The 17,777-nt window shown below is 53.3% G+C and overlaps 7 protein-coding genes across 7 annotated transcripts; 4 read left to right on the forward strand and 3 right to left on the reverse strand.

The window, feature by feature from the left end:
- Positions 1-564: 564 nt before the first annotated feature.
- On the forward strand, positions 565-2,054 carry CORC01_01774 (uncharacterized protein; the record flags this gene model as incomplete). The annotated part of the gene is made up of 2 exons (XM_022613428.1): positions 565-1,016; positions 1,112-2,054. 2 exons carry the CDS (start codon positions 565-567, stop codon positions 2,052-2,054), a joined length of 1,395 nt encoding a protein of 464 aa, XP_022480154.1.
- A 470-nt stretch (positions 2,055-2,524) lies between these two features.
- Positions 2,525-3,364, reverse strand: CORC01_01775 (uncharacterized protein; the record flags this gene model as incomplete). The annotated part of the gene is made up of 2 exons (XM_022613429.1): positions 2,525-3,058; positions 3,134-3,364. 2 exons carry the CDS (start codon positions 3,362-3,364, stop codon positions 2,525-2,527), a joined length of 765 nt encoding a protein of 254 aa, XP_022480155.1.
- Positions 3,365-6,265: 2,901 nt separating this feature from the next.
- Positions 6,266-7,219, forward strand: CORC01_01776 (NAD dependent epimerase/dehydratase; the record flags this gene model as incomplete). Its single annotated transcript, XM_022613430.1, has 2 exons — positions 6,266-6,388; positions 6,455-7,219. 2 exons carry the CDS (start codon positions 6,266-6,268, stop codon positions 7,217-7,219), a joined length of 888 nt encoding a protein of 295 aa, XP_022480156.1.
- A 673-nt stretch (positions 7,220-7,892) lies between these two features.
- CORC01_01777 (glycosyl hydrolase family 61) lies at positions 7,893-8,692 on the forward strand (the record flags this gene model as incomplete). Its single annotated transcript, XM_022613431.1, has 2 exons — positions 7,893-7,958; positions 8,018-8,692. 2 exons carry the CDS (start codon positions 7,893-7,895, stop codon positions 8,690-8,692), a joined length of 741 nt encoding a protein of 246 aa, XP_022480157.1.
- A 393-nt stretch (positions 8,693-9,085) lies between these two features.
- CORC01_01778 (uncharacterized protein) lies at positions 9,086-10,513 on the reverse strand (the record flags this gene model as incomplete). The annotated part of the gene is made up of 1 exon (XM_022613432.1): positions 9,086-10,513. The coding sequence occupies one exon, from the start codon at positions 10,511-10,513 to the stop codon at positions 9,086-9,088; it is 1,428 nt and encodes a 475-aa protein (XP_022480158.1).
- A 2,151-nt stretch (positions 10,514-12,664) lies between these two features.
- CORC01_01779 (nudix domain-containing protein) lies at positions 12,665-13,249 on the reverse strand (the record flags this gene model as incomplete). The annotated part of the gene is made up of 2 exons (XM_022613433.1): positions 12,665-12,838; positions 12,932-13,249. The coding sequence occupies 2 exons, from the start codon at positions 13,247-13,249 to the stop codon at positions 12,665-12,667; spliced, it is 492 nt and encodes a 163-aa protein (XP_022480159.1).
- A 1,104-nt stretch (positions 13,250-14,353) lies between these two features.
- Positions 14,354-16,168, forward strand: CORC01_01780 (major facilitator superfamily transporter; the record flags this gene model as incomplete). The annotated part of the gene is made up of 2 exons (XM_022613434.1): positions 14,354-15,791; positions 15,906-16,168. 2 exons carry the CDS (start codon positions 14,354-14,356, stop codon positions 16,166-16,168), a joined length of 1,701 nt encoding a protein of 566 aa, XP_022480160.1.
- Between the last annotated feature and the right edge of the window lie 1,609 nt (positions 16,169-17,777).

Below are 17,777 nucleotides of genomic sequence, written 5' to 3' on the forward strand. Positions count from 1 at the left end.
ATAGCCGTCCAAACGCGTTTAGTGTGCAATCTTGATATTACACAACCCTCTTCACCTCTCGCATCGTCATGCTTGATTTTCAACCAGGTATACAACATAGTGCTCGAACAGTTGTTACAGATTACCCTTCTGGTGTGATTGATACGACTGTGTTCCAACACTAGCAATATTTGAATTGATATAAGCAGGACGAAGAAGTATGTCTTTCCAGGAAACAACGGCAGAAGGCTGTTCCAAAGTTGGGTGAAAGAACCAAGATAACTTGGACTTGTAACTCGTAATATCCCGGCCTTTTCGATGACTGAGAAACTTTCCAAGAACATTTATCAGACAGAGGAATTTCAGTGTCGCATGAGGAATGAACAATCTAGACTAAGAAAGTTGAAAAACATTGTACGATGGATGGTAAAGCCACCATTCATGCGGCGTGTCGCACGACTGCCGGCTTTGCTGAATGGCCGATCTCTCGCCCCGGCGAGCGGATATAAAACGTCAACCAGGGCACCCCAAGCACGTCCAGAAGTAATTCTCCTCTGCGCTACATCGAACCCGACTGACTTCATCATGGCAACCCTCAACACCGCGAAGTGGATAGCCTCACTCACATTCGACGAACTGCCCGAGCGTGTGGTCGAAGCAGCCGTACGCTCATTCTACACCTGGGTCACCTGCGCCGTGGAAGGCAGCTCGCATCCGACAACCTTGAAAGCATACAAGGCCCTGTCACCCTTTTTCGGCAAAGGAACCTCGTCGGTCCTGGGATTCAATCATCGCATCGACGCGCAAAACGCTGCCCTCATCAACGGCATCGCCTCGCACGTCCACGATTTTGAGGATGCGCATCTGATAATGACTCTTCATCCGACTGGATGCGTTGCGTCTGCGTTGCTTAGTTTTGCCGAGACGCTTCAGCGGCCGGTCACGGGAAAGGAGTTCATTACCGCGTTGGTCGCCGGTATCGAGGTTGAGTGCAAGATCGCCAGGGCCGTGTTCCCAGAACACTACTACGTTGGATTGTATGCCCTCCCGGCCCCTTCCACCCTCAAAGACGTGTTCGGCATTCTGTGTTGACTGGGAGCGACTGAAGCTAACAGTATACACATCTTCAAAGGCACATCACAAGCACAATAGGATCCGTCGGCGCCGCCGCCGCCATCGCCAAGCTCCTCGCGCTACCAGCAGAGCAAACAGCCCACGCCATCGGCATCGCCACAACGCAGGTGACCGGTCTCCGCGAGACGTTTAGCTCAGACACCAAATCTTTTCACGTCGGACGCGTCGCGCAAGACGGGCTGCTCGCCGCGGTGCTGCCCGCCGAGGGGTTCACGAGCTCACTTCGGTGGCTGGAAACCCTAGGTAGCTATATCAAATCCAACGGTGAAGAGCATCAATTGGACTATTACGTCCGGTGTCTTGTGTCAGGATCCGGAAAATGGGAGATGGAGAAGAATCCCTTCAAGCCGTTCCCGTACTACATCGATATTCACCCCGTCATCAGGGGTGCTGTCTGGCTGCATCACGAACTGGAGCGACGAGGCATCTCGACGGATGAAGTGGCGAGTGTCGATATCAAGGTACATGCCTACGCTCTCAGGCTCACGGACGTAAGGACCCCAAAGGATGGGCTGGAGGCCGAGTTTAGCCTGCATCACGGGGCCGCGGTTGGCCTGTTGTTTGGGAGCGCTACTGTGGCTGAGTACCAAGACGACGTCGTCAATAGCGCAGCTGTGGTCGCCTTGAGAGACCGGATCGAAGCGGACTTTGATGAGGCCATAGAAAGGGACGAGTGTCATCTGGTGGTCAAGTTTCTCCGCGGGGAAGATCCAATCGAGAAGCACGTCGATCGTGCCTTGGGGAGCGTAGAGGTTCCCATGTCGGATGTCCAGTTGACGGAGAAATTCATAACACAAGCCGGGCTTCAAGACGGTTCGGAAAAGGCCTTGATGGCGAGTAAATGGTGTTGGCGTGTCGTTGAGTCAGCGGACATGAGGGAGCTTGGTTATTATCTCCGCAACATTCATGATTCAACACTCAGATACCAGTGCTACACTTGAAGGACAATGCCATCATTGCAAGAGAAAGTTCTCGTGATTTCTGTCCTGTATTTTCAATGTGTTGTTTTTTCAAGAGCAACTATGGCATAAGTGGCCCTCCTTGGGTGGTCGCCACAATTTCATCAGTTTTATTGACAAGACAATGAATACAATGGTGCCTTTATCTCAATGCCAAGAACAGTCCTACAACTTCTCGGAAATGTCTACAGTCGACACGTCTGTTCTTCTGGAGTGAGCCGTAACCTTAGTACCGCAGTGCTCAATCTCAAAGGCCTGACACCTGTGTACCATTGTCTCGCATTGCCAGAGTGATCCTCTGACTTGTAATCCATTCCGTTCAAAGCGGCGGCAACGCACAGAGACGTCCATGCGGTCAAGCCTCGGTCAAGCCTTGGCGAAGCGAATATTCGGCTGGTTGAGGTGAACATCAATGTCCTCAATGGAATGTGGTCCTCAATGGAATGTGGTCCTCAATGGAATGTGGTCACGTGCTCAGACGAGACCCAATCATCCGCCGCAGAACAGTGAGCAGGATCCTCTCGAGTCGACTCCTGAACACTGTCGAGAGGCTCCCACTCCATGGCTGAGCCTGGCTCCTCTATCGACACCATCTGATGGCCGAGACTCCTCTTCTCCGTGGTGGAGCGGTACCATTTCTTGCGCTTCGCATACTCGGTGTGATTGTAGCTGTCGGAAGTGGTGAATTTGTGGTCACTCTCGTCATCTCCATCGTAGGCGGCCTCCTCATGAATAACCGATTGAAGGTTATTCTTGAGTTTGTCTGCAGCTTCCAAATGCTTCAAGCGGCCCTGGTAATTGTCGCAGAGCATCTTGGTCTGGACAAGACAGTTGCGGTAGTCGACCAACGTGAGAATGGCTTGGTCGGCAGGAACGGCCTGGGTGGTTGTGGAGGTGTAGAAGTGTCCCTGGATGAGGCTTTTGATCTCTTCAATTCGAAAGAGGAGCGCACTGCAAGCCATTCTCAGCTCGACTTCTTTGGGAGACTAAGAAAAGAGTCAGTTTATGAAGAGGACTTTTCCGGTCGCCATAGTGATAAGTTTGGAGAAGGTGCTTCCTACTAGATTTTCTCTGGCTTCGAATCCATCTCTGTTGTATTCCTGCTCAAACTCTCTCATCTGGTGGCAGAGAGCATCTGCATCGGCCTTGGTGAAAGACCGCAGAGGATCGGAGCTGTGAACATCATCGTTCTTGAGGGTTTTGTCGGGGCTATGGAGGCGGGCCTTCTTCCTGCACGGCTGGGAGACAAGGTCCTCCGGATTGTCGTAGATCCCCGTACATCTGGGCGCCATTTTGACGTAGTCCGCGGCGAAGTGATTGGATTGCCTCGTCTAGGTCAAGGTGATGCGTGGAATGGATGAGGATTGGAATCGCAAGAAAATAGGAGAAGAGTTGGTACCAGTGGAATACCCGTGGAAAGGAAGGTGTGTAAGAAGAAATTGAGGAACGAGAATTAGGTGAGGTGAAGTTTTTGTCGCCGTGAGAGATATGGGAGAACTTCCAATGCCCCTGTCAGCTCCTAGTTTGGTGACTATTCCACGTGACGGGATAATCAAATGCCAAAATAAATTATGAGCTTTCTTCTGAGGCAGAGGAAGGAGCCCTTGTGCCCTATGCCTCAGGCTTTCCTAACCAGGGACATCTTCAAGTAAAGAAGTTGGAATAAAGTACGTAACATACTAGTTAGTAGTACTCAAGATATCTCCAGCCGGTACAATTCCTTGATAGCAAAATATGTAGGAATGACTAAGCATCAAAAGGTCGAAAAGACAAAAGAGTTCACCCCCCGGTGGGGGCTACATCTCTGGTGCACTTGCTGGGAATCGAACTCGAACTCGTAGCCTGTCGTCGAGTAGGCTGTGGCGATTGGACCTTAAACCCCTCCACCACGTCACAGTTTGACCTGACCCCCCGACCTAGAGGGGCGCCTGCTGTGCTGGTGGCAGGAATGGAGTTGAGGGGGGCTATAGAGCCTTCTCTCGTGGTGCGAGCAAGGTATCGGATGAAGGTTTGGTACGTGGATGGGCGACGGGGAGCCTTTGGGAAGGTGTGTGGGTGGCTGACCCGGTAACCGTTGAGGTGCCTCCTTCCTGCGCAGCACTTTCTCAGCCGGACCCACCTTTAGTCGAGACGCATGGTTTGTAGCTCGCCTCAGCGTATGGATGGAAAGGAATTCCTTGAGCTTAGTCTGCTAGCAAGGTAGCGTAAGAATATCAGGTCCTTGTGGTAGAAACATTGATCAAGTTGATGGATAAGGACCTCGTTTTCAATTTGGGAATAATACGTAAGCGCTGGTGAATTAAATAACCAAGTAGCCCCCTGGGGAGTGTTCTGGAATTGACTTGTTTCCGAAGCACTACATCCATACCAGGCAGTGTTATTCATATCCTCTGTGGAAGCCACACACACATTAGGGACATGTGCTCCAAGCCTAATGTGTATTCTTTAAACAAGATTAGGAGTACATTTACAAAGTGAAAGGCCCACTGAGAATGCATCGATCTTATTAGGCCAATGTTTGCTTTCTTTCATTATGGATTTCTTGGAAATCTCCTCCATCTCAAGACAGTTAGACTGCTGCCTCGGTAACACTCGAGTTCTTCATCGGCTGCCTACCTTGACAGGCAGATTCATGTGGAAGGCGCAACCGCCCGTTTCCCCTTCCATAGGCGCCTCAATTTGATCGAGCCACTTTACATCTGCCCTCCTTGGCACCGTTCCTAAGCCAAACACCTTCAAACACCTTGCTCACTCACTCGTCCACTGTTCTTCTCAGAATCACACACTCGCAATAAATTACACGGCTTGTCACGACTAGAAGAAATAAATTTTGGAAAGCTCATCAGCACATCTCCAAATAAGCCACATAGGACACGCAATGGGCGGATGTCGCACTGCCGGAACATCGTTCATTCATGTGCACATGGCCATTTACAAGACGTTGAGTGAAATGTCACTTGTTAATTCCCGTTGGCCAGAGAGGAGTGGGGTGGAGAAGGGTGGGCGGCACAGTGGGTACCTTACCGGCGCAGATCGGTGGGTCCCGCACCTGGTCGCCAGCGCCGGGCGGACCGGCAAGGCCTCCCGGTACCTTGTGGGTGCCCTAAGTCAACCCAATGCTGAGGTAACAACTGACTTGACGGGTCATTTTGGGGTGCAGCGCATTGTTTCGACAGCTTCCACTCAATTAGGAGCAAGTGCGATGCTAGAATCCTCACAGACTCGGCCAAATCATGGATACATATTGCAAGGCACGGTTTAAAAGTAGAATCCTGAAAGAATATGGAGAAATTTCCATGCGGGGTGTAAGCGATTTCTTTCTGGCAAGCGTCAACGTCGAGTGAGCTGACGTATACTTATTAGGTGTGATTGACCTCCAGATTTTGTAGGATGTAGGCCTGGCATTTCAATCTGATGAGAGCGGAGTAGAAGCAGGGCTACAAGCATATTATGGGCTTATATGCCTGACGAACCCGAGACTCTATACGGTTTCGCAACCCGACGACGATGACTAAGGAGGTTTTATTCATTACGCAAGGATGCTGTAGATCCCCGAGGGCGGCCTTGGATCGCTTTAAGCCCTCCGCAACTGCTGGTAAAAAGGTGACCAACTCAGAATCTTTGGGTCCTTCTATTACCCCGAGCCGACTACCATCCATTTATACATTCTGCATATTGAGGACTCATCTCATAGGTCCTTGAGATCACCAGACTTTGACGCGGCAATTGAAACCTGCAGATGGCATGGCCCGGCCCAAGCCGGGCTAAAGCCGCCCGAACTGAAGAATGAGGAGAATGTTTTCCCCATGCGCAGTGAAGAAGCCAGGGGACATTGCACGCAATTCATCAACCACGTCTGTTCATCTGCTTGCAACGCTGAGAAGTTTCTTTCCAGTGCAAGATGTGATTGATTATTGCAGACTGTCTGTTCAATTGATCCGACCCAAATTCACCTCTAACTCGGATTGCCGATCTCTTGCTCTCTAACATGTCGAGCACACCGTGAGTACATGTAGCTGTCTAGATCTTTGAGCAGATGAGTAGTAGCAAGGGCTCAAGCTCACAAAATCACAGGAATCACGTCTTGGTGACTGGCGCGACGGGCCTTCGTTGGGGCGCACGTCTTGGATACTCTCTTGGCCCGGGGTGTCAGGGTCCGCGGCGCCACACGGTCTATGGACAAGGCCTTCGCCATGATAAAGGCTCGACCCGAGTACCTTGACAAGCTTCGATTCGTCCAGATTGACGACTTTGAGAACCTTGGTGTGTTTTACGAGGCCATCGAAGACGTCGATGCTGTAGTCCACGTTGCTGGTGTAAGTTCCTCCCAAGAAGGCGATAGAGACCGCCATACAAGACCTTTTCCTAATCGCTCGTTGTAGCCATTTACCTACGACACCAAAGACAACTTGAAAGAATTAATCCTCCCAGCTATCAACGGTGTCCGCTCCATACTGGAAGCAGCAATGACGAACCCTAAAGTCACGCGCGTGGTCATCACTTCCTCCTTCGCCTCTGTTCTGGACGTCAACCGCACCGCACCGCCTTACTTTACATACACGGGGGAAGATTGGAATCCTCTGACCTATGAAGAAGCTTCTTCCCCGGATACAAGCGCTATTGTTGCTTACAGAGCTTCCAAGAAGTACGCAGAGCTAGCGGCATGGGATTTCGTCACGGAACGCAATCCACACTTTGATATCGTGACGTTGTGTCCGCTAATGACTTTTGGGCCAGTGGTTCATCCTGTAAGCAACGTGTACAAGCTGAATGAGTCTAATTCGATGCTTTGGAAGATTGCAAATGGGCAGAGTCCACTCCCTATTGCGCGGGTGCCGTTTTGGATCGATGTCAGAGACCTTGCGGTTGCGCATGTTGAGGCGCTCTTTAGGCGTCAGGTGGGAAATAAGAGATTTGTCCCGGCCGCCAATGATCGCTTTTCGTATGGTCTTGCAGCGAAAATCATTGAGGACAACTTTGGTTGGGCCAAGGGCAAGATCACACGGGAAGAACAAATGATCGACACTTCGCATGGACTGGATGGGGAGACGGCCGCAAGAGAGCTTGGGTTAGAGTACCGAACTTTTGATCGAACGGTCGTCGACCTTATTGAACAAATTACAAAGATGAAAGGCGACCCAGTATGACTTGGAAGCGAGCAAAATCGCTCTTCCAAAAAACACTGGGTGTTCTCAGTAAGACAACCATTTCTTCATTCCAGATTGCATTGACTTACGATTATTATAAGGACCTTGGCAATATCCGGGTCATGGATGGCCATATTCTTCCCCTGCCGACTGGCAACCTGTGGTAATCTCAAGTGATGAATTTCCTTCCGCGCCATCTATCAATAGAACTTGCATTAATTACACCGCTTTCTGCCTAAATGAGTTTTTTCGCCAATAAGTATGTACTCTTCCTCTCTGGCGGAATGAATCCTCCGCTGCGACCAATAAAGAACAGTATAGAGTGTGATCACTCAATTTGCACAACACAGCTGATATATGAGTACTCTTCATTTCTTCTGGGTCTCATTTGTTCCTCTCGGCTTTTAACTTGCCGGACTGGTTATGTCGGACCGCATTGCCTTCTTAGTTCCGGAAGTGTCGCCCTTGATAGCCAGGAATCACCCACTAATTGAAGCGGACTCCATACAAGAACCTGCGAGATTCCCACGAGTTCTGAGATTCGACGCTATTGGCATAATCTTATTTCAGTAATTTCATCTTCAAAATCTGTCAACCGTCTTAGTCAATTCCCGCATTCTTCTCTATACCCATTGCTTTCCATACACCCAGTCTTCTGTAGAAAGTCTTTACCATGAAACTATCCTCCATCTCACTGGCGGCCTGCGTAGCTGTTGTTCAAGGACATTGCATCTTTCAGGTAAGCTCCGCGGCCCAATTTCTCCCAGAAACACGAGCAGAGTATTGACTGCTACGTAGAAAGTATCTGTGAATGGCAAGGAATACGGCTCTCTAGCAGGTCTCAGGGCCCCCAACCAGAATAACCCGACTGAAGACGTCACCTCTCCAGATATCATCTGCGGAAAAGTCGCAACATCTTCCCAAGAAGTCATCACCGTCGCACCTGGAGACAAGATTGGCTCGTGGTGGCAGCACGTCATCGGCGGCGCCCAGTACCCCGGCGACCTAGACAACCCAATCGCCAAGTCACACAAGGGCCCCATCACCGCCTGGCTCGCCAAAGTCCCTAGTGCCTCAAGCACCGGGGTAACAGGACTACAGTGGTTCAAGATCGCCGAGGACAACTTGGACACCACCTCTGGACTGTGGGGCGTCGATAAGATGATCAACAATGGGGGCTGGAGCTACTTCAACCTGCCCCAATGCATCGCGCCTGGCGAGTATCTTTTGCGTGTTGAGCTGTTGGCTCTCCATTCGGCTCACCAGCAGAAGGGTGCACAGTTCTACATCTCGTGCGCAAATATCAAGGTCACGGGCTCTGGAGCCTTCTCGCCTAGCTCTACCGTGAGCTTCCCGGGAGCGTACCAGCAAAGTGACCCATCAATCTTCATCAACATATATGGCACTGGTGGTCTTCCGAACAATGGCGGTAAAGCTTATTCTGCACCTGGTCCGAGGCCAATTACTTGCTAGAGCTTGGCTTGGACCAGAAGGCTGAATGGTAAACACACATGGCATGACTCTATGGATGTCCAGGGGCCGCTGCCGTGCTGGGGGATATCGCAAGCAACAACATGTCTGACACTTTGCTATTTATTTTCTGTAATGGATGGCTGAATCAAGGCTTTCCAAAGGCTTCCTATCAAGCGGGACACCCATACGTGGATTACATAAGAATTTCAGAAGGGGAAAAAACTGGTCGGTTCAAGGTTGTTTGAACAAAATGTCATTCGTTATGTAGTCCGGTCCGTAAATGCATAAATGTCCGTACTAAGCACTACCTAGAACCATCCCCTCGATTTGTTTTCCCCCTCCTTGATCCAACCCAAAACATCGACGACACCCGTCGTTTTCTCAACACCCTCCTTACACACCCGCCAAAGAGCAACATGGTCCGTCGCACTCGATCGCTGCCGGTAGCGTTTTGAGGCACCGCTTGCTAGACGACATCGCCATCTCAATCGGCGTCTGGTCCGCGAGCGCCATGAGCCGCACCTGCGCGCCCTGCACGAGCTCGTCAATAGCCGAGGCCGCGGCGTAGTGGCCGCTGATCATGGCGGCGACGATGCCGCGGAACAGCCCGCAGGCGTCACCCGCTACCCAAACCGGCGCGTCGAGTAGGCTGAGGTTGCCGTCGACCTTGGGGTACCACCCGATGCCCTCGAGCGTCGGGCCGATAATCGTCGCCTCCTCGTCGTCACCCAGGTCGCTGTACGTCTGCGACAGCCGCCGGAGGCCCTCGGTCATCTTGACGACCAGCTCCGGGCCGTAGATCTCGTCCAGCGCCGCGACGACCTCGGCGTCGCCCCGCAGCAGACCCTGCGTGGGCAGCTGGAAGTGCGCCTCGGGCCGGCCCATGGCCGCGAGCACGCGGTCCAGCGATTTGCGCGCCAGCTCCTGGTCCAGGATCCGCGTGTTGAAGCCCGAGTTGGAGCGCCCCGTCGGCGGGCAGTCGGACCGGCCGGAGACCGTCCACAGCCCGTTGGTTTCTGTCAGGCACGTCTCGCCCTGGCGGCAGACGCAAAAGGTGCGCCACTCGACGCTGCCGTCGCTCTCGCGCACCCGCAGCTTGGGGTCGAGCTGCGGCATGGCCCGGAAGAAGGCCCGCTCGCTGCGCTGCTGGATGCGGAACCCTACCTCCAGCCGGTGGAACTGGTGATGCCGCGTCATGCGGCGCAGGCTGGCCTCGAGCGGGCCGAACCGGCCGGTCGTGACGAGGAGTCTGTTCGCGCTGAGCCGCGTGATTTGGCCCGTCGCACGGTCCTCGACGACTACGGTGAAGGAGTCCGACGCCGCGTGGTACGTGGCGTTTCGGACATTGCACTCGTTCATGACGGCGCCGTCGATGTCGCTGACCATGTCATTGACGAGCCGCAGGCGCGCATCGAGAGAGAGGTAGTCTGAGGGATAGTCCTTCAGCTTCCACTCGTCGCTCTCCACCATACCAGCCACCGAGTAGGCGTCCGGGTTGCTGGGGAAGGGCGGCGTCTCGAGGCCCGCCTGGTTGAGGACGTTGCAGGTCCAGTCGTAGGCCTCGTGCAGGTCGCCCTCGCGCGGCAGGGACCACAGCTCCGAGGCGGAGGGGAAGAAGGAGAACTTTCCGTCGGAGAAGAGGCCCGCGCCTCCGTGGCCGCGGGTGGCGTCCTCGGGCAGGTACCGATCGCGATCCTGCACGGCCTTGCCGCTGTCGACGATAGTGAACTGGATGCCGGTGCCCTTGAGGCGCGCCGCGGCCGCGAGGCCGGCCGGGCCCATGCCGATGATGATGATGTGAGGCCGCGGGCTGATGGCCATTTTGACGGACCCTATCGGACGATGATGGACGTCGTTACGAAGATGGGGAAAAGGAGTGAGGTTATGAGTGAAGGTTTGGGCGAGAGAGAGACAGAGGAGGAGGCAGAGGATGAGGCAGAGAAGAAGAGGGGGGGTGAGAAAGAAGAGTAGAGCTTGTGAGCTTGAGTTTCTATGGTATGGAGAGATTCGGAGGAACGAACGAGGGTTTTATACCCATCGGCCTACGACACATGCAGTCGTTGATCCTTTCCTTTAGAGAAAGCGCATCGTGGCATCTTGGTTGAAGCTGTATAGGTAGGCTATGTACAAGCAGGGTGCGCAACTAACATTGTCCATGGTCCACTCCATCAAGAGATGTTATAGCCTCAACAGGGGACTGCGTCAACTGGGCAGAGGATAACCGGTGGGACATCCAGGCAGCAGTGGTGGTCTCGACCGCGGGATGAGGAGAAGTGCCTCCATCATCGGCAGAGTCAGTGATGTTCCAGACAGTAAGAAGGCAACCAGTGCCGGTACTGTGTTCTATACATGTATACACACACACACACACATACACACACATATATATCCCGGCTTAGCACGTCAGAAAGACGTGGGCATTTCCTCTTTTCAGTCAAGATACCTATGTAGAGACCAGTGATGGGTTGTATGATGGCAGGGTGTCATCGGCAACCCTCAATGGAGAAACGGCCATAGTGGGAATCCCTCGCCTCGGAAGCAACATGAACACATAGCATAACATAAGCACCGCTGTATGTCTGGCAGCCAAGCGAGCACCGTGCAGCATTTTTGTTATGTAATTCCAATTAAAGCGAGATTCTGAAAGGAACACAAGATATGAGTGCTTGATGCTGTTGACAGTAGTACATGCAGTGTTGTTGCTGGGCACAGGTGAAGGACCAGTGATGAACTCGCCGAGTTTGTCCAGATATGCAGCGGCTCGACGAGGTAGTTACCTCTCTTTGCGCGCTGCTCTGTGTCGGATATTAGCACCTCATCAGATAGCTGAAAGCCAGAGTAGAAGCAGCCGGCATAGTAACATTCAAGATGTACGATTTGGATCGGAACAGGTATACAATAAGCGCCGAAAGGGACGGGATCTCGCCACATCTGTGCATATCACCTCCACTGAAGGGCATTACACTGTTAGCCAAGCTTGCTGGGTAGGTGACGAGTCTCTTCTTGGCCCTCTGGAGCATTGGTGGCCAGCCCGGATGGTCTGAGGTGCGTAGCCAGGGAGGCACCTGGAGACACCTGGAGGCGCCTAGATGCCTGGGCCGTTCGACGATACTCTCGTCATCACATCCTGCTGGCACATGGGCTATAGTCAGGAGGAGTCAGCACCGATTTGATCATCACATTCTGCATCGCCAGCTGCGCCTTTTGAAGAAGGATAGTTCGAGAATTTAGATCTATATGCCAAGCAACTGAAAAATTTTTATGTTCCAAGCATGTGACTACCTGCCGTATACAGTAAGAGGTCACGTTGGAGGTGCCCGTTGGACGGACCGCTCGCGGCAGGGGACCAACACGCATTTGGTCAGATGCAGCTGACGACAGGGGCAGGCAGTAGTGGGGATATGGTGGAAGACAAACACGGGCTAGTCCATAGACGTGTAGCTGCTAGCATTCATGTTCACGGCGCGATGACCGCGGTGCCCAGATGCATCTTGGCGCCACGGAAAGACGGCCGTTGGTTGTGGGCAGAAACTTCTTGTCAACATCCGGGGCCCCCGCCCTTTATCCTTACGGGTGGAACCTGCGTTAAATAATCAAGCAATCAACCAAACAAACAAACAAACAAACATCTGGGGCCCCGCCCGTGTAGTATTCCGGAAATGCCTCAGAGGCGTGCCGCAGGCGAGCGTTTTAAACACCCCCGCTTACGGCGATGGAAGGGGTAGGGGGCTCGATGGGCTGGAGAGCTAGATGAGATTAGTATTACAGCTCGTTGTTACCTATTCGCAACCGGGCGAGGCACTTGATGCCAGTGAAATGGTCATGAGTGTAAGAAAAATGAGTCCTGTCTTAAAGAGAAGAAAGCCTCCCATTGGCCCCCAGTCACGTCTAAATGTACTTACGCGGCCTCGAGAGAGAGGCTCGGGAGGGCCGTCTTGGCTAATTAAGTCCTCATTCCAGCCATGCAAGAGTCTAGAACCCCGTAAAGGCCGTCTCGTTCTCCTTCCGGTTCACCAGTTCGCGGATGGGCAAAAACAGACGCTTGGCGGGCCAATCGTCGCCATCATCGTCGTGGTGGCGGACCCAGTCGCAGATGGTGGACCACTCCATCCACTGCCAGTCGCCAGCTTTGTCGGGTTCCATGGCCTATGTTTGGTGGCAAAATTAGGTATGTCAACTTGTGTGCGGTGCGTGTTTGCAAGACATGGCCAAGGGAGTGAGAGTCAGTTTCATACGCACCTGCGGTTCGGCGGAGGGGTCGACAGGCTCGCAGAGGACGAATAGGGTGATGTAGTGCTTGCCAACGTCGGTGAAGACGGAGTTTGTGACGGCGGCGAGCCGGGTGGCTTTGACGACGAGGCCCGTCTCCTCAAGGGTTTCGCGCTCAGCGCAGGTGAAGACGGACTCGGCGTACTCGAGGTGACCACCAGGGAACTGCCAGGTGCCGTGGCCGTGGCTACTAAGGCGCCGTCCGACGAGTAGCTTGCCGGTGGCGGGGTTGCAGATGACGGCGCCGACGCCGACGCGCGGGTTGCTGGCCGGGTCTGCGGAGGTCATTGGTGAGGATTGGACGGCGGTTGATGGTGGCAGTGGCGGTAATGGTGAGGTGTGAAGGTTTCGAGGGGAGGGGAGGGGATACGTGCAGGAAAGAAAAGTTGGCTCCGACAGTCGGATAGTGAGGCCGGGGATGTCAAGGATCCATCTGTCCGTAGTCGAATCAAAGGCAGCTCCAACAATTTCGTTGACTAAGGCTGAATTTAGGTGAGAGACGATAGACAGCTATTGGACTGGACTCAGACTAGCCCACATTTGTCAGGGATTACCAGGTACGGGTACAGTTCACCCCAGAGTTTAACGTTACACTACGAATGCTGTTTCTGTATCTGGTATGATGAATCGCTGCCATCTTTACACGTGTGGGTGCGTGGTTTTTGTTACTCGCTTGCCCAGACCAAGAGGAGGGGCCCTCCAACAGCATCTCCGGTTTCAATGATACTCTGTGAAGCTTGGCGGGATGATTGATTGGATACCTGTACGAGCGTTTCTGGGCGAGGGCCTCGGTGCTCTTCTGCATCCATCTCCCCACCTCCAAGTTCCTATGGATATCTATGTCGAGTGACGAGTAAGGGAGTGTACAGTACTACAGAGTAGGATCCGTGACAGGGACCGATGCAGAGGTGGCCGCGGGCAACAGCGGGCCGGTCCGTGGCCAACAGTCCGCTAGGTAATTACATACATAGTACACTAAAACAACTTTTCTTATTTGGCTCAGCCAACGAGGTCAGTCACTCGCTAGAGGCTCGGCTCTGAGTCACTATCTCCCAAACGGGCAGGAGATAGCGTGCCAGTGTCGACCTGGTGAGAGACTACATAGTCATCAGCGTTGTTCATAACATGAAGGAATTACTACCAGCGACAAGGGGGGCTGATTATCGACGGGATCGGCCGGTCTATCAAGGACTGAGGTTTTCATTTTCCCGTATTATTTTCCCCCAATCCAGCCCTAGAGGACGATGACTCCAACCTCCATCATGTCAACTCAGAGCCCCCTTCACTTCCCATCTTCTCGCCATTTTCTCCCTCTATCCTTCTCCCCCCTCCATCCACCCCTCTCCACTTCTCTTCCGCCTTGATCAGTTACAATTATCTTTGCCTGCTGAGATGGGAGAACGCCCTGTTACTGCTGGGGGCAACTCCGAGTCCGCCCTTCCCACAGAGACAATCCAGATGACAGAGACAAGAGAGGCCTCAGAGACGGACCAGAACACAGAAACAGTCACAGAACAGACCATGACGGAGAAGACGGAGAAGACAGGCGGCAATGTCTACGACACCGAGGGCCCGGCAGTACTGGGCCCTGTCACAGACGGCACCGCTTCGGGCCGTGAAGTCTCGCTCATCGAAACTGATCTAATGGCCGCGTACAGCCGCTTTGCGCCCAAGCAGCGCATCATCATCATCGCCGCCGCCAGCACCATCGGCATGCTGAGCCCCCTGAGCTCTAACCTGTACACGCCTGCCATCCCGGCCGTCGCGAGGGACCTGGGCGTCACGACTGACGCCATCAACCTGACCATCACCTCGTACCTCATCCTGCAGGGCGTCAGTCCCACGCTCTGGAGCTCCATCGGTGACAGCACCGGCCGCCGCCCGCTATACCTCATCGCCCTCACTATCTACCTGGCCTCCTGCATCGGCCTCGCCCTGTCCTACAACTACCCGGCCGTCGTCGCCCTAAGGGCTATCCAAGCCATTGGCTCTGCCTCTACCACTGCCATCGGCGCCAGCCTCATCGGCGACCTGATCCACGTCAGCCGCCGCGGCAAATACATGGGCAACTACAGCGCCCTTGGCGGCGCCAGCACTGCCTTTGGCCCCGTCATTGGCGGCCTATTCGCCCAGTACACCGGCTGGCGCGGCATGTTCATCTTCCTGTCTGCGCTTGCCGCCTTTCTCCTGCTCTTCACAGCCCTGCTTCTTCCCGAGACGAAGCGTGGCATCGTCGACGACGGCTCCGTTTCTGCGCCGCGCTACCTGCGCGCCCCCCTGAAGTGGCTCGACGCGCCCAAGAATGCCTCCACCGACGCCGCTGCCGCCGCCGTTGCCAAGTTCCGCATTGATATTGGCGCCCCCGTCCGTCTCCTCGTCGAGCCCGAGTGCTTGTGTATTGTTGTCTTTACTGGCGTCTGCTACACAGTATGGCAGGTCACCATGGTTGCTACCGCTACACTCTACGCTGAGCGTTACGGCCTGAACGAGTTGAGCATTGGCCTGACCTACATCTCGAACGGCGTCGGCTCCGTCTGTGGCAGCGTGCTTACAGGGAAGCTGTTGGACCGCGAGTACAAGCACCAGCTCAAGAGGGAGCAACAGGCAGCGGCAGCACAGTCGACCGAAGCCGACGACGGATCACCTCCTGCGAACGAAGTACAGCACATTGAGCTCGCACGAATTAAGCCCGTCATCATCCCTACCATTGGGTATCTTATCTCCGTCGTCGCCCTGGGCTGGATTATTGAGTCTAACACCCATATTGCCGCCTCCATTACCATGGCCTTTTTTGTTGGAGGCCTCAACACCATCATCTTGGCCGTCTTCTGTAAGTATTTATCCCTTTTACAGGGGTTTTTTTTCCTTCTTTTTGCTCCGCTGCCGCACGTTCTATAAACCTTCTCAGAGGGCCATCATTCGCTGACACAAATACCATCCGTAGCAACCCTTATTGTCGATCTGTTCCGGACCCAGAGCTTCAGCGCCACCGCCTCTATGAACCTGTTGCGCTGTCTCCTGTCCGCCGGCGGAACCGCCGCCGTCGGGCCCCTGATCCGCGCCATCGGGGTCGGCTGGGCCTTCACGCTCTGTGCCATCATCGCGCTACTTTCATGTTCATTCGTCGTGTTAGAGCTGTGGCGGGGTCGACACTGGCGCGCCAAGCGGACGGCGGCGGCGGCTCAAAGGGAGAAGGAAACTCAATGATGAACCTGAAATACTACCTAGGCCCCCTCATGTCTTGCTGTGTTTTGTCAACCGAGGAGCTGTGGAACATATTGAGAACCATTTTAATATATATCGAAGAGTGCCCAAGTCGCCGCCGGACGAGCATCCTGTCAGTGGCATTGTGAACATATTACTGCTCCGTCATCACCCATGCACTCCCAAACTTCACAACTCGGATAAAAAAGAGGGTTCTAGACACCTATTCCACCGTTTCATGGTTTGTGGGGGTGTGGGGATGAGTCTACCATTTTCAGGAATGGCCTATTCCAATGATATGTTTATGCTGTACAGAGATTGATGCCCTACTTGACTTGAAGGCGTCTTTCGGTCGCTGACGGCCAAGTCAGGAGAACAGCGTCGCAAGGAAGTCTTCGAAAGTGTGCAAGAACACAACACAGCGTCTGACAAACAACCACTCTTCTAGCAAAACGAGTTGGATCAAAATGCCGGCTCGCCAGCTTAGGGTACGTTTGAGGACGGCGCGGAACAGTATTCGAGAATCAGAATCCTCCTAGTATTGTCGCGCGCCACAGGACTGATTCTATCGGTTTCCATTACATTTTTCTTTCTTCCGATCGAGGTCAATGTCGTCGGCCATGCCTCTACCTATTAGCAGAATCCCATAATAGCTTCATCCCAGAACATGCTCGCACCTTCACACCTACATTTAGCAACACATCGTCTAACTACCGCTCTCTCAATATAACCATTCATGTATGTAATTCCAGGTTCGCATCGCTATACCATCTAACCTCAATCAGGGTACACGGCAGAACAACACGGAAGTACCGCAAACCGGACATCAGCAAAAAGCACCCCATGCTGTCTAGCTCTAGGCGGCCTGGACCTACAACACTCCTTCCTAGCCTTATAGTCTCACTTAGCCGCTCATAGGGCCAATAATTTGGCATTTCGTTCCTGTTACATCTAAGCTATCAATGCAGCCATTAGGTAAAAAGCAAGTTAGTCTACCTATTCCTACTGAGTCTAGCCACGCCCGCCGCTCCGCTATGTAGGTATTTATCCAAAGTTGTAACCAAGTATCCATACGCCTCAAAGGCAAGGTGCAAGCTGCACTTTTCAAAGTCACCACGACGTACCACGCATCAGGTTAACCATTAGGTAACAATGCTGCAGTGCCTTATGCGCCAGAATCACACTCCAGAAATCTTAACTTAAGCCCATGTCCTATGCAGCAGAGTCGCAGACCTTTCGCAGTAATTACCCCCGTTCCTAGTTCCTTCCCTACGCCAGATCCGCCAAGCCGTCCTTTTTCCTCAAAGTAATAGCCTCCCTCTGCCGATAATGGATCAACTATCGCTCAAGCTTCTGATAGATTCCTGCTTTGATCGCACTAAACGACAGAGCTTGGCTCAGTTAAGAGAATTGCCACGAATAGAAGATATCCGCCTTTGCCTCGAAGCCAGGCATCTTGGAGGCTTCAGCGTGATTATTCTTCTGTGCTTGGTCCTGGCCGCCGCGGAGGTGAAACCGGCTCGTCAGCGCCGACAGAGGTTGATCCTGGCCACCTACATTGCATGTTGCCGCCATCCTAAAAGTTACCAACAGTAAGGGGTCCCGTCGAAAT

Source organism: Colletotrichum orchidophilum (assembly GCF_001831195.1).
Source record: "Colletotrichum orchidophilum strain IMI 309357 chromosome Unknown Scaffold_9.1, whole genome shotgun sequence".
Lineage (NCBI taxonomy): Eukaryota > Fungi > Ascomycota > Sordariomycetes > Glomerellales > Glomerellaceae > Colletotrichum > Colletotrichum orchidophilum.